This window comes from Debaryomyces fabryi (genome assembly GCF_001447935.2).
Source record: "Debaryomyces fabryi strain CBS 789 chromosome Unknown contig00216, whole genome shotgun sequence".
Classification (NCBI taxonomy): domain Eukaryota; kingdom Fungi; phylum Ascomycota; class Pichiomycetes; order Serinales; family Debaryomycetaceae; genus Debaryomyces; species Debaryomyces fabryi.
The window spans coordinates 1-12751 of record NW_015385642.1 but is presented as its reverse complement, the minus strand read 5'-3'; the positions used below and the strand labels follow the sequence as shown (position 1 = coordinate 12751).

Sequence of the window (12751 nt, the reverse complement as noted above, 5' to 3'; positions counted from 1 at the left end):
ATATACTGTAGTATTACCTGAAACCACAGAGGTTTAGGAAATTGTTGACTTTTTATATACGGCGAACGGCTATAGACGGAATTCTTAGTTGTGCTAGCCGCTATACACGTGATATGAAATTTATAGCCGTATGGTTTACCGTATGATAGATTGGCAAATAGATTGAATGGCATCGACTTCTTCATTGGTATCATGAGAAAGGTTGCAGTAAGCGATTGTAGTGGCGCATACAAACTTAGAATTGTTTTGGATAACACTAAACTGATTTTGGCTGTTTGCGTTATTTAAATTTCTTTGTTCGTCGAGTATCTGTTGTAGTTTCTCCAAGAATATATGGTATGGAGTAATGAAATGCAGATAATATTGATCGGGATCTGAATCATACAAGACTTTCGTAATTACTTGGCTATTTATACTGTGGGCTGCAATTGTCTTGAAAAAAATACCAAGGGTCTTTAACTTTTCCAGTAGGAATGTAGATGATATATCGTCATTTAGACCGTTAGCACTTACGAGATTTTCGACTAAGGAGGTAACAAAGGGTGCATTTTCAGGCTCGACACTTCCTGTTTCAAGTAATTTTGTTGCTATGAATGCTTGGGTTAATATGAGATAGATCTCTTCGGATGCAGCTCCCGGGTGGTCCACAGGATTGAAGTGGTTCCAAAGGTCCTTGAATTCAAATATGCTTATCTGTGAATTCTTTTTTTCGATAAATGCAAAGCGTATTAACTTTTTGATAAATTTGGAATAAATTCCAAACACTTCTTTATAGTATTGACCATTATCTACTACAACTTTGGCCGATTTCAAGACGCTAACGTAGTTCTCGAATGAATAAACGGCAATATCACTCGACATTAAGTTATTAAATAAATGGAAGGCTTGGTATTGAATCACATCGTTAAACTTGATTCCGTAGAAATTTGCTATAAATTTTTTCAAACCAATTTCGTTGTCTATTTTCACTCTTAGCAACTCGGCTTTTTCAACACTTGTAATGTAATTACCAAGGTCTATAGCACAAGCAGACAAAATATAAGGATCCGTTTCCGGATTACGAAAATATTCTATGGCCATTGAAAAATCCACAGAGTTGTCGTAGTTTGTCATCGATGCAATATTACCACTGGACGAAAATAATCTTCTCTTATTCAAAGTAAAATTCTGTATTTTTGTAGGAAGTTGAGGAATTAATTTCAAGATCTTTGAGTGTATTTTAGTTGACGACAAATTGGGGATATCTTCACATAATGTAATATTATAGATAATATTGGATAAGTTGGAAAATACGTCATTGACTATATCCATCTCTTCCTTATCATGTTCATATACGTTTAATCTAACCGCAAAATTAAACACCTTTATAATAGTATCAAGATGCTCTTTACAATCATTTGCAAATATCATATCAACAGAAGTGGTGTCAGACATCTCACTCATAAATTCCGAATATATTTCTATTGGAATCATTAGTTCATCAAAGCCTGTCTCAGCAGCAAGTTCAGAATCAATTATAAACCTCAAATACTCTATTAAGCACTTTTCAATTCCTGTTTCACTAAAAAATATAATAAAGCTCTTTAGCAAATCGGTGTTATGTATGAATTGTGACAACATTAAAAGAATTCTCTCATAAATAACATTCCTTTTAGCATTAAGAGTATTCAGGCTAAACAATTTGCATATTAACGACCAAAAAGTTGCCTTATAATCCAAATCAGAAGATGCTAAAAACAGTCTATTGTCATCATTATTGGCTAGAAAATTGATCAAAACTCTAAGAGCCTCAAGTATTAAAGAATAGCAAGACGCATCATCTCCTGATTCGATTACTTGAAATAATTCGGCATTAGTTATCTTTATGACTGTTGGAATAGAACCTTTTGATATGGAACTCGACCTAACTGAATCTTCTCTTAAAAGATCCCCAAATTTTTTTAACAATTCATTAGTTGAACCATCTGGCTTATCAATGCTATCGATCTTTTCTAATAGAGCTGTCAATTCCATATTTTGTTTGCTTTCGGATCCTACGTACTACCTTCAGTTCGTAGTTCGCCAAAAATACTAAAATAATGTCTACCCTGCATATAAATTATATAAAAGCTGATTGCAAGATGTTCCAAGAAGGTGAATATATTGAGTCATTATAGGCATGCCTATGATCAAGTTTCGAAATAATCACTCTTAATTATACATATGCTTGATGTATCATATATAAATTAACATGGGAATCAAATGTTAAGAGTGAGAGAAAGCTAAAGGGCAAAATACATTAGACCACTAAATCTGATCAAAATTGATTAATATGAAGTAGCCGATATATGTTAGCGTAGCAGTTCTTAATTATATACATTATATGGAACTTTTACTATTTTATTATTATTTTAAACTTTTTTAATTTATGTCTACCACGAATCAATGAATTAAAATCCTAAGGTATAATTTATTTTTCGAATACCTTTTCACCGCTTCTTAAAGCCAAAATGAATCGTACATCAATGCATAAGCTTAAACTATGTAGCATTGGTAATAAATTTAGTAAATCACGATCACTTTGGTCATTTATCCACCCTTCAATCATTACAGCATTGTCTTCGTGCAAGGCATAACTAATTGGGGAATTGTCTAGGATAATTACATTTTTCAAGTCGTCATCACGAGGAAAAAATTTAGACAAATCCTTAATGTAACCGACTCCTGGTCTATATGAACAGTCGGTTCTATAGTAACGCTTTGTGAAAACTTGTCGACTAATACCTTGCTGGCGATCATTATTACTTGTTAAGTATGGCGAAATATCATTTTCTAGCCAATCTATTATCGGGTCGGCGTATTCTTTAACGCTTGCCGTGAATATTTGTAAGTCGAACCATTTAGCAACTTCCTTTAAGAAAAAATCACAATAGGGTCTTTTGTGAACGTAGTATAAAGAGGAAACATTGTTGATTTTGATTTCGATTGTATGAGTCGATCCACCTCTGAATGAACGAGGAGAGCCACGAGATAATGAATGGATTAATGTTTCATCCAAATCTAAGATCAATGTCTTTCTACGCTTCTTGCCAGGATTCCGTGAAAGCGGATATAATCTTTGTGGTGGAGGTAAAATGTATTTTGATGAAGATGTAGGTGATTTGATATTATTAGCCATTATATTTTCCTGTTTGAGTAATTCTGTCTTTTCGTTGATGACTGACGGCATATCCGACACCATATCATTAGAAATTGATTGATTATTCTCATTCCTATCTGAGCCAATTAGTTCGTCCGAGACCTGTTGCTTTCTAAACAAATGGGTAAATGGGTAAGTAATCAATAACCAAATAAAGATCAATGGCTTCACTAGCAAGTAATTCGGCAAGAAGAAAATCGCCTGGATAATCAACGCCAAGTATGTAGATTTTGGATTCAGATTCTGGTCTTTCTTTTCCCCTTCATCCACTGTTTCATCGCCTTCCTCTATTTCATCATTCACCACTTCGTTCTCGAGTTCAGCCCCAAGTTTGTACTCATTCTTGCTGGGGTAGAGTTCATCCAATGAATTGACCAAAACCTTGAGAGAATTCATGTCTGATTACGGTTTTATATCTTGTCTAATTTCTATTGATGCATGCTTCTTTAAATTTACCAATCAATGGTGTATAAACTTTGCCAATTTCAAATTGCTTCAGCTGGAATGCCGTGAAATACCTTTTCAATCTTATAGCAACTTTCCAATCTATGTATCTAGCACTTTAAATGATCTCCGATCAATTCCTTTCTGTTTATTATAAAGTATGTACAAGACTATTCCTATGTCTCGATATGCTAACGGTGTCACTATATAAATCAATATCTATTTCTAATATTAGATCATCAAATGATATTTAGAAATTTTATAACCGCATGAGAAGGTTATATCAAAATGTCGCATTCCATGGTCATAAACGCTGAGCTCGGCAAATATGCATCACCAATATTTGTTAAGCGAAACCAACATGATGTTCTACGGCTCTAGTATTTCTATTATTTGGTCGGCATTTCGCTCTTCTCCTTATTCTGCTGTATTCTGATCTACTTAAATGCTATATATGTCGCACATGGGGGGGCCCTTGTGAACCATGTGCCTCTCCCCGTTCAGTAATTGTATGAGTTGTAATTATTATTATTATCATTATTATTATTAATTGAGTATTATGTAAAGCATACAATAAAACAGGTCAAATCGTGTTCTTAAATGGGGTAATATAATCACCTTCATGGCAAAACCGGAATTATGATCATTTACGATCTGGATAAACGTTGGCCTTATCTGAGTGAGACTAGCGACATTTGATTTAAGCTATTTAACAATACTGGCACGTTGCTAGCACGTTGATTGTACATTATAATACGGATGGTTTAGGTTGCTTCTACCTCTACGGAGGTAGAATCTACGTTAATTGACCATGGAGGGTACAAGATGGAGCATGTTGATGACATGAACCAGCTAATGGGACACTTGAAAAACCAAAATGTCGCGTATACGACTGTTGGGAAAATGCAGCAATTTTTGGTCACAAACCAAAATTAATGGTTCAAATAATTAAGGCAGTTAGAATTTGGGCAATATTTTTCTCATTTTTTGGGGGGAGGATGACTTTTGGGAGCCTTCCATGCATCATTGAAAAGTTAATTATATGTCCTGGATATATACCGGAATCCTACAGTCATCATAAGTGTACAGGATACGATCTTTTCGTTAATATAAGATTAATGGGAGCCATTATTTGCAATGGTACTATTATCGATATGGGCACTGTTGGATTCATTATGGGTGGCTTCGGGTTCGTCCATCGTTGCATCGGAATCCGTATTAGATTTCGTGGCATATTTGTCTTTAGTTGCGTTATTCACAAAGCCTTGTAGAATTGATGTGATGTACGAAACTTGAGGCTGGTCACCTACCGTTGAGGTATTCGATCCATACCCCGAGGAAGATAGATTACTCACGAACGAGTTGGTGAGCTTTCTTATTTTTGCAAATATTTCATGGTCGCTTTCTTCATCCAGATCGTCACTGTTCTTATTATTGTCCCCATCATAATCTTCTTCGGGTGGAATATTACTGGCATTTTCGTCTATGAGGAAATTACTGTGGAGATTCGTCTGTATTAAGCGCATAGGGTTCAAATGGCTCTGATCATCATCCTCTTCGTCTTGATTTTCATCATCCTGCTCTTCCTCCTCCTCCTCTTCCTCTGGTTTGATCAATTTCTGTTGGTTGGTATTATAACTTCTGCAATATTTACACTTCAACCCAAGAACATGATACGGAACGTTAGATTTACCTTTGCAGTCATTACAGCTTATGATACATCTCCATAAGTTATATGGCTGTGGTAATGGCAGCTGTCGAATTTCCTGATCTAATATTCTAAATTGGGTTTCTACATTCACAACTGTCTTTTTGCAAACAGGACATTTGTATGAATGTTTACTTAGTTCATCATAACACATTTGATGTATCAGATGACCACATTTCATGAATACGACTTTATTGACAGAAGTAAATAAATATTCGTTACAAATAGGACAATTACAATGTGTCGTATTTGTTAGGCACTTGTGCCTCTCTCTTAAATCTATCGATAAGCATATATTACACTCGTCACAATGATAGAAATCTTTTCCCAACCCCAATCCTAGTCGACAAATTCCACATTTATCGCAATGATAAATATCCTTAGTTGGATCATTGTCATATAACTTACATTTGAGACAAAAGTAGTTAGCCAATTCGGCTTCACAAGAAATGCAATAATTACTCTCCGGTATTTGAGGAGTATTGCACTTCATACAGAGAATATGCTTTATATCTTCTCTTATCAATTTATGTGATGATATTTCGCTGTCGTGACAAAATCTGCATGGAAACCATTTAAAGCAAGTAGGACATTCAACTTTGCAGTTTCTTTGGTAATGCGAGCATCCCATTATGTTATTTAACGGAGCATCATGATACGATGGTTCTTGATCTTTCTCTGTGAGAATTACCGCATCATCATCGTCCTCTGATAATGTTTCAACCTCCGATTCAGTCCGTCCTTCTTGAGATGTGGATTGTTGTTCATCTATTCTTTCATTATCCTCCATTATCACTTCGGAAATACTTCTTTCTGGCGAGTCTTCTTTGTTCAAAACTAACTGTTGCTTTTTAAGAATTGGTGATAAAGACATGTTATTTTTAGCCAAGTTCTCATTTACATATTTATAATAATTACCCATCATTAATCTTGTAACCAATTTGTTTTTCAGTGTTTGACTCAAGTTATCTAATCCCTGGATTTTCTGGATCTTTTTTCTGAGTAAACTTTCTTGATAAAAATCATCTAGTGAGGATAAGTCTGTCAATGCTTTGACCTCGTCAATAGATAATCCTTCTACGTTATCCAAATCACTTCCTGTAGCTGTAGCACTGTCCTCGTCAGATAAGCTTCTTGCTCCATGAAGGTGACGTCTTCTTTTCCTCTTGAAGTCACTACTGTGGCTGTCCTCATTGTCCGGTTTCACTATATTACTCACAAATGGTTGATGACGATTAACGATAGCATCAACACCAACAGGCTCTGTAGAATTCTGATTCGGGTTACTTTCCAGTCCCCTCTCTCTATCTATATCATAATCATCTTCGAAATCACTAGTGTCTTCTGCCGGTAAAAATATTGTCTCATGGATAATATTGGTCAACGGTTGCAACCTATCGATAGCGGTTGCTAAAGATAAACCTAAGTCCAAATCATGTAAAAAATTATGCATTTGAATACGTGTGGAAATTGCAGTTTTCATCGAATTAATCGTCGTCTGTTGTACTTCAGGTGGTGCTGTATCCGATGAACCACTCTTATGTGTGGATATATATCTTGATATTTCATTCGAAAATTCTTGAACCTTAGGCAAATTCCTTAGATTTCTTATATCAAACGTTGGCATGTTTGGAAGGTTATTTATATACGATGACAAAGATAAATTCAAGTTCAATGGCATACTCAAATTAAGTCTGCCAATCTGATCTAAGTCCTCGGTCAACGAATCCACGTCCGATTCTGAATCATTTTCTTCAGTCCGTTTATCATTTTCAATATTTCCAAGGTCAATTGACATACTTATGCTGCAATCTTGTCTATATCTTATAATTAAACTTGGTGATTTAGGTCAATTATTATTCCCATTTATCGGTAATATATCTATCAAAAATAATTTATCATTAGACTGATTTTGTGTAAAGTACATTTATCTTAATAACTTATTTATAAGCTTGACTACAATATTGTATACGATACTAAGTTAGAGGTTTAATATTCAAGTAACATGGATGATAATATAATACCCGACGGTATCAAAATACCTCCTGCTGAGGTGAAAGAAACAATAGATAAAACAGTTGGTTACGTATTAAAAAATGGCTCATCGTTTGAAGAAAGATTAAAAAATAATGAAGGATCAAATGAAAAATTCACCTTCTTAAAGAAGAATGATGTTTACAACGATTACTATCAATGGAAACTAGGTAATCTTAAGGATTCTGATGTGCAAAATGGAGATGTGAAAGTGGTTACGGCTGAAAGTACGACGACCAATGCACCCCTAGAACTTCAATTTATCACCACCAATCCTCCTATATCATCGTTGGACTTGGACATTATAAAATTGACAGCTCTCTTTGTGGCTAAGAATGGAAAAAAGTATGCTGAACACTTGTTTACACACCAAACTCAGCAATCGAATAAAGCACAATTTGAGTTTCTTCATGAGAAGCATTCATTGCATCTGATATTTCAAAAATACGTCAAACAGTACGAATTGGTTCTAAACTTGTATAAAGACTCGGACGATGATCAAACACAAGGTATTGTTAAGAGACTTTCACATCCGGATGACATATTCGAATCTGCCTATAGAAGGGCACATTATAATAAGCAACATAAGGCTGTTATACAGAATGAGAAAAAGTTAGAGGAACAGAAAAAACTAGCATATACGTCTATTGATTGGCAGGACTTCGCAATCGTTGGACAAATTGAATTTGATGCTATTGACGAAGTTCGTGAATTGGCGATCCCTTTAAGAAGAGAAGATTTAATTTACAGATCATTAGAATCGAAACAAAAAGAATTAGACTTGGCCAAGGCAAAGGTACAACCTAAACAAGAGTCTCAAGAAACGATACCAGAAAAAAGCGAAAATGAAGTGTTAAAGCACCCAAAGCCAAAAGGAATGAAGATCAGGGCTGCTGGAGAATCGAGATTGAAGAACAAGTCCAAATCAAACCTCCAAACTACAAGCCATATGGCAGGCCATATAAAATGTCCTATTACTGGAAAATTCATCCCAGAACTGCAGTTCGATAATCACTTAAAAGTGCTATTGAGAGATCCTCGTTACAAAGAACAGCAAGACAATTTTGTCCGTAAAAACTTCACCTACTCATCGAATTTAACAACAGATGAGGTGTACGACAATATAAAACGGTTAGCTAGGAAAAGAGAAGGTACGCAAAATGGAGAGGAGCACATCTCCAAGAAACCAAATCAAATCGGTCCCCATTGAAATCTTAATAGCATAAACATGTACTACTTTATAGAAATTAATACAGATGCATAAATAGCCAGGAATTTATCTTTAGATAACCGATATATTTTATTAAATACACAAAATAAACAAAAATTAGATGTAAACGTATAAAATCAAAAAGAAAATTAAATTACAATTATGTACTAATTTAAGCCTTTAAAGAAGAAGCTCTTCTCTTTTTGATTTCAGCTCTTTCAGCCTTACGTTCGTGTAAACGTTGAGCTAATAATTGAGCGTATTCAGCAGCAGCATCTCTTTGTTGTTGAGCGTTCTTGACCTTTTGAGCCTTTAATGCTCTCTTTCTTTGTAAAGTTTGTGGAGTAACTAAACGTTGAATCTTTGGGGCCTTGGTGTATTTCTTATCGCCCTTAACGACTTCACGTCTAACAACGAATTGTCTAACGTCATCTTCCTTGGTTAAACCGAAGAATTTTCTAATGTTGTTAGCTCTCTTTGGACCTAATCTCTTTGGGGTGGTGGTGTCGGTTAAACCTTCGATGTCAGCATCACCTTGCTTGACAATAGATAAAGCTAAGACAGCTAAATCTTGAGCAACGATACAACCTCTAACGGACTTTCTCTTACGTTCACCAGTTCTTCTTGGTCTGTAACAAGAGTGACCCTTGGCTAATAATAACTTAACTCTGGTTGGGTGCATGACACCTTGTTTCATTGGGAAACCTTGCTTGTCGTTACCACCGGTGATTCTGAAAATGTAACCTTTGAATTCATCACCGACGGAGTCACCTTCGACTTCTTGGCCCATACGCTTTTCGTAGAAAACACGTAATTTGTGTTCGTCTTCAATATCGATACACTTTTGGGTACCGTTGGCTGGATAAGAAATATTTAACTATTATTGTTAGTATTTTGGTTCTATTTTAACATACTCCCCTAATTATCCTATAATACACTCTCGTCAACTCCATTCTCTTCTGGCCCCCTCACACCATTTTTTGTCCTCTTTGTTGCTGTTCTTGTCAAAATCATCCTATTCCCTAAAAATCACTGAAAAATTTTTCCCTAGTGCGCTTGGCTATACCGTCCACCTATTCATGTCTTCATGAATGAACGATATCCCAATCGTCAACTTTATTATCCATACATCATGTCTACTTCTATTGTCATCCATATTCATTAACCACTCGACATATAATATTATTTTTCACTCCAACGATAATTATTCACTTTATTCATTTGATAATTTCTCTCTACTTGACTTAATGTAATATATAATGGGAACTGATTACTTTTGAGGGTGTATTATAGTATAATATGTATTAATATCTCATGTAACATACCTTCATCTTGTACTGGTCTACCTATGCCTTCTGAATTAAGAGCTAAAATCACTAAAAATTTTTATAAGTCAAAGAAATTGATGATTTTTTCACCTGGTTAGTACTCAATCGCACAATACTGTATAGTGTTAGGAGAAAATCCTCATAGTTAACATGAAAAATTCGAGTGCGAAATGAAGTCAGAAATTGTGCGTGTGTTGATCATTTTGTGACTGTTTATTGTTTTCTGAAATGACGGGGCCATAGCCCTCATAATGGCTGCAATATTGCGCATGGAGGTGTAGAAGATGGATAGGTGATAATAGTGGGCAGTGTAGAACATGCTAATTTTTGAAAATTGAGCTCATAGAGAGGTTGAGATGTATAAGCTGGAGTTATTCTGACTTGGCGAAGTCTTGTAGATATATAGTTTAAGGGCGAGATAGTGCATGAGTAAATACGATGGTAGCAATAAATAAGAATAATAAGCGTGGACTAAAGAGAAGCAAATAGAGATTACTGATTAGTGTATTTGTGAATTAGTAAAATTAGTAAATAGAGATTAGATAAATAGAGATTAGATAAATAGAGATTAGATAAATAGAGATTAGATAAATAGAGATTAGATAAATAGAGATCCTAAGGTGGATTATAAGATAATTATGCTAAGGCGACCTAGGTTAAATGGGCCTGCTACACTCGTCAATATCAGAAACCAAATACTCATACATTACATACTGTCATACTAATATACACTTCGTACTATACAATTGCTACTGCCGGGTCACTTTTTCTTATGCGAGGTCGGGGCGTTGTTGGAGGTGTTGCTGTAATTGCTGGTTGCGTTACTGGGGGTGTTGAACGGACCCATGAACTGAAGAGGTGATGTGAGGTTCTCTGTCTTTGTCTGACCCTGAGACAGTCCCTGGAACTGTGCACGCGCACTTGGTTGGCCGCCGCTCGAGGGAATCATATTCATGAAGTACTGGGGCATCGAGCTGTTGATAGGCGTCATACCCGTGCCCGAGTTTGCCCAATCCTGCGACACGTAGAAGTTGGAGGGTGATGGGAACAATTCGTTGACGTACCGCGAAGGAAGGCCCGAAACTGGTGACTGTTCACCGCCCTGATTATTGGGGTGTTGATACTGTGTGCCCGATAAGAGCAGTCGCTGTTTCGCATAGGAGTTATTGGCTGACGGCGCTAACAGATTTTGGTTTTCATTAGTGGTTCCGCCATTGTTATTTTGTTGATACTGATGCTGATGTTGATTCTGGTGCAGCCCATATTGTGGGTTGATCACCTGGTTAAGTATTGGCGTCGGGAGTATCGAATTATTCGAATATTGGACCGATGGTGATGGTTGGGGAAGCGATCCAAAAAATGAAGTCATTCCACTCATTGGCAACGACGGTGCTGTAGCACTAGATGGCGAAGACGTTTGTGACTTGTTTTGTATTGGTAATGGTAAGGTGGTTATCGGTTTATGGTTATCAGGCGATTTGAACGATCCGAAATACTTGATATTTGGTGCCATAGGATGAGTACCAGAATTAAGACCTTTATTTGTAATGCTATTTGCCTTACTATTAGGGTCTGAAGAGTTGTTCTGGAGGTTGGTGTCTATGGCGGTGATAGTTTTAGCACTATCGTTACTGTCGTTGTTCTTGGCATCGATTGGAATCTGGACCCTCAAAACAGGTCTTTGGTTCGCCGAAACGTTCGACGTAGTAGAACTGTCTCGTTTGTGCGACATATCTCCCTTGTGAATAGTCTCCCGATCATCTTCGTCATTGGCTTGTGGGTTGCTTGCTTGTCCATAACTCATGGCTGACTTAGAAACCCCTGAGAGTGAAATATGAGACGGTGGTGTAGGTCTGCGCGAACTGTATCTTTTCTCGTTCTTCCCTCTCTTTCGTCTGTCTTCCCCATCGTCTTTTTTCTGGCGCTTGGGCTCAGGGGTGTCGCTATCGTATTCTGACTCGTTTTCATCCTCAATCGACATCTCATCATCAATTGGGAACTGTACTTGGTTTAAATGCCTCTTCTTCTTGTAATTCCCATAATTTGCCGGTGATTTCGACTCGTGAGGCTTGACTCCCAGGTACATATCAAGCAATTCCTTCGTGTCAACAGAACTAAATTCGTACACCTTATTGTTATTTCCCACGATAATAACCGCCAAATCCACCTGGCACAACACCGCCAATTCGTGGGCCTTCTTGAAAAGTCCCGCTTTCCGCTTAACAAACGTTACCGTCCTATTTCTGTCGTCTGTGAGCGGCTGAATCTCAATCTTTCTTCTTCCCATTGTATATCAATGTTTATCTATTAATTAAGTCTCGTATCCCAGTTGGTAGTCTCTATTCTAGTCGGTTCCAACTATTATCAACTGTTTGTTTCTATGTCTGTATCAATTCTTGAGAAATCAACTGTTTATATTTTTTTTTTTTCAATTGACTAAAATTGTCTGTAATACTTATTATTACTCCTAATAGTGTCAACTAATTATTTTTTTCGTAATTAGCCTACTTAAATGTAATCAATCTTGAATTTTTACTAAAGGATATGAGTAGATCTCCTATTTGATTATATAATACTCTCTTTGATAAAGTATTGACATAAACTTGTTAAGCTGCAATGGAAGAGCTATTTTTAGTTTTGATTATGGATTTTTCTATCACCATTATTTAGGTGCGCAAGATTTTTTTGAACCGAAGAGCATGTTGCATCGCAATAGATTTGTAATTTTTATAGTTTTTTTTATAGTTTTCTATTGTGCTAAGTAATGGCTATCAAAGTAAAGCGTGGCGTAAATGTGCGGTGAGAGTAGATTAGAAATCAAATAGGTATTGTGGATGTAAAGACGGATT

General features: G+C 36.2%; 6 protein-coding genes across 6 annotated transcripts; 1 reads left to right on the top strand and 5 right to left on the bottom strand.

Moving 5' to 3' along the window:
* Positions 1–135: 135 nt before the first annotated feature.
* Positions 136–2013, bottom strand: AC631_05484 (uncharacterized protein; the record flags this gene model as incomplete). The annotated part of the gene is made up of 1 exon (XM_015614313.1): positions 136–2013. One exon carries the CDS (start codon positions 2011–2013, stop codon positions 136–138), a length of 1878 nt encoding a protein of 625 aa, XP_015464864.1.
* Positions 2014–2449: 436 nt separating this feature from the next.
* On the bottom strand, positions 2450–3574 carry AC631_05483 (Nem1-Spo7 phosphatase catalytic subunit; the record flags this gene model as incomplete). Its single annotated transcript, XM_015614312.1, has 1 exon — positions 2450–3574. The coding sequence occupies one exon, from the start codon at positions 3572–3574 to the stop codon at positions 2450–2452; it is 1125 nt and encodes a 374-aa protein (XP_015464863.1).
* A 1163-nt stretch (positions 3575–4737) lies between these two features.
* On the bottom strand, positions 4738–7128 carry AC631_05482 (uncharacterized protein; the record flags this gene model as incomplete). The annotated part of the gene is made up of 1 exon (XM_015614311.1): positions 4738–7128. The coding sequence occupies one exon, from the start codon at positions 7126–7128 to the stop codon at positions 4738–4740; it is 2391 nt and encodes a 796-aa protein (XP_015464862.1).
* A 207-nt stretch (positions 7129–7335) lies between these two features.
* Positions 7336–8574, top strand: AC631_05481 (uncharacterized protein; the record flags this gene model as incomplete). The annotated part of the gene is made up of 1 exon (XM_015614310.1): positions 7336–8574. One exon carries the CDS (start codon positions 7336–7338, stop codon positions 8572–8574), a length of 1239 nt encoding a protein of 412 aa, XP_015464861.1.
* Positions 8575–8746: 172 nt separating this feature from the next.
* On the bottom strand, positions 8747–9364 carry RPS6A (40S ribosomal protein eS6; the record flags this gene model as incomplete). Its single annotated transcript, XM_015614309.1, has 1 exon — positions 8747–9364. One exon carries the CDS (start codon positions 9362–9364, stop codon positions 8747–8749), a length of 618 nt encoding a protein of 205 aa, XP_015464860.1.
* A 1298-nt stretch (positions 9365–10662) lies between these two features.
* RLM1 (Rlm1p) lies at positions 10663–12189 on the bottom strand (the record flags this gene model as incomplete). Its single annotated transcript, XM_015614308.1, has 1 exon — positions 10663–12189. The coding sequence occupies one exon, from the start codon at positions 12187–12189 to the stop codon at positions 10663–10665; it is 1527 nt and encodes a 508-aa protein (XP_015464859.1).
* Between the last annotated feature and the right edge of the window lie 562 nt (positions 12190–12751).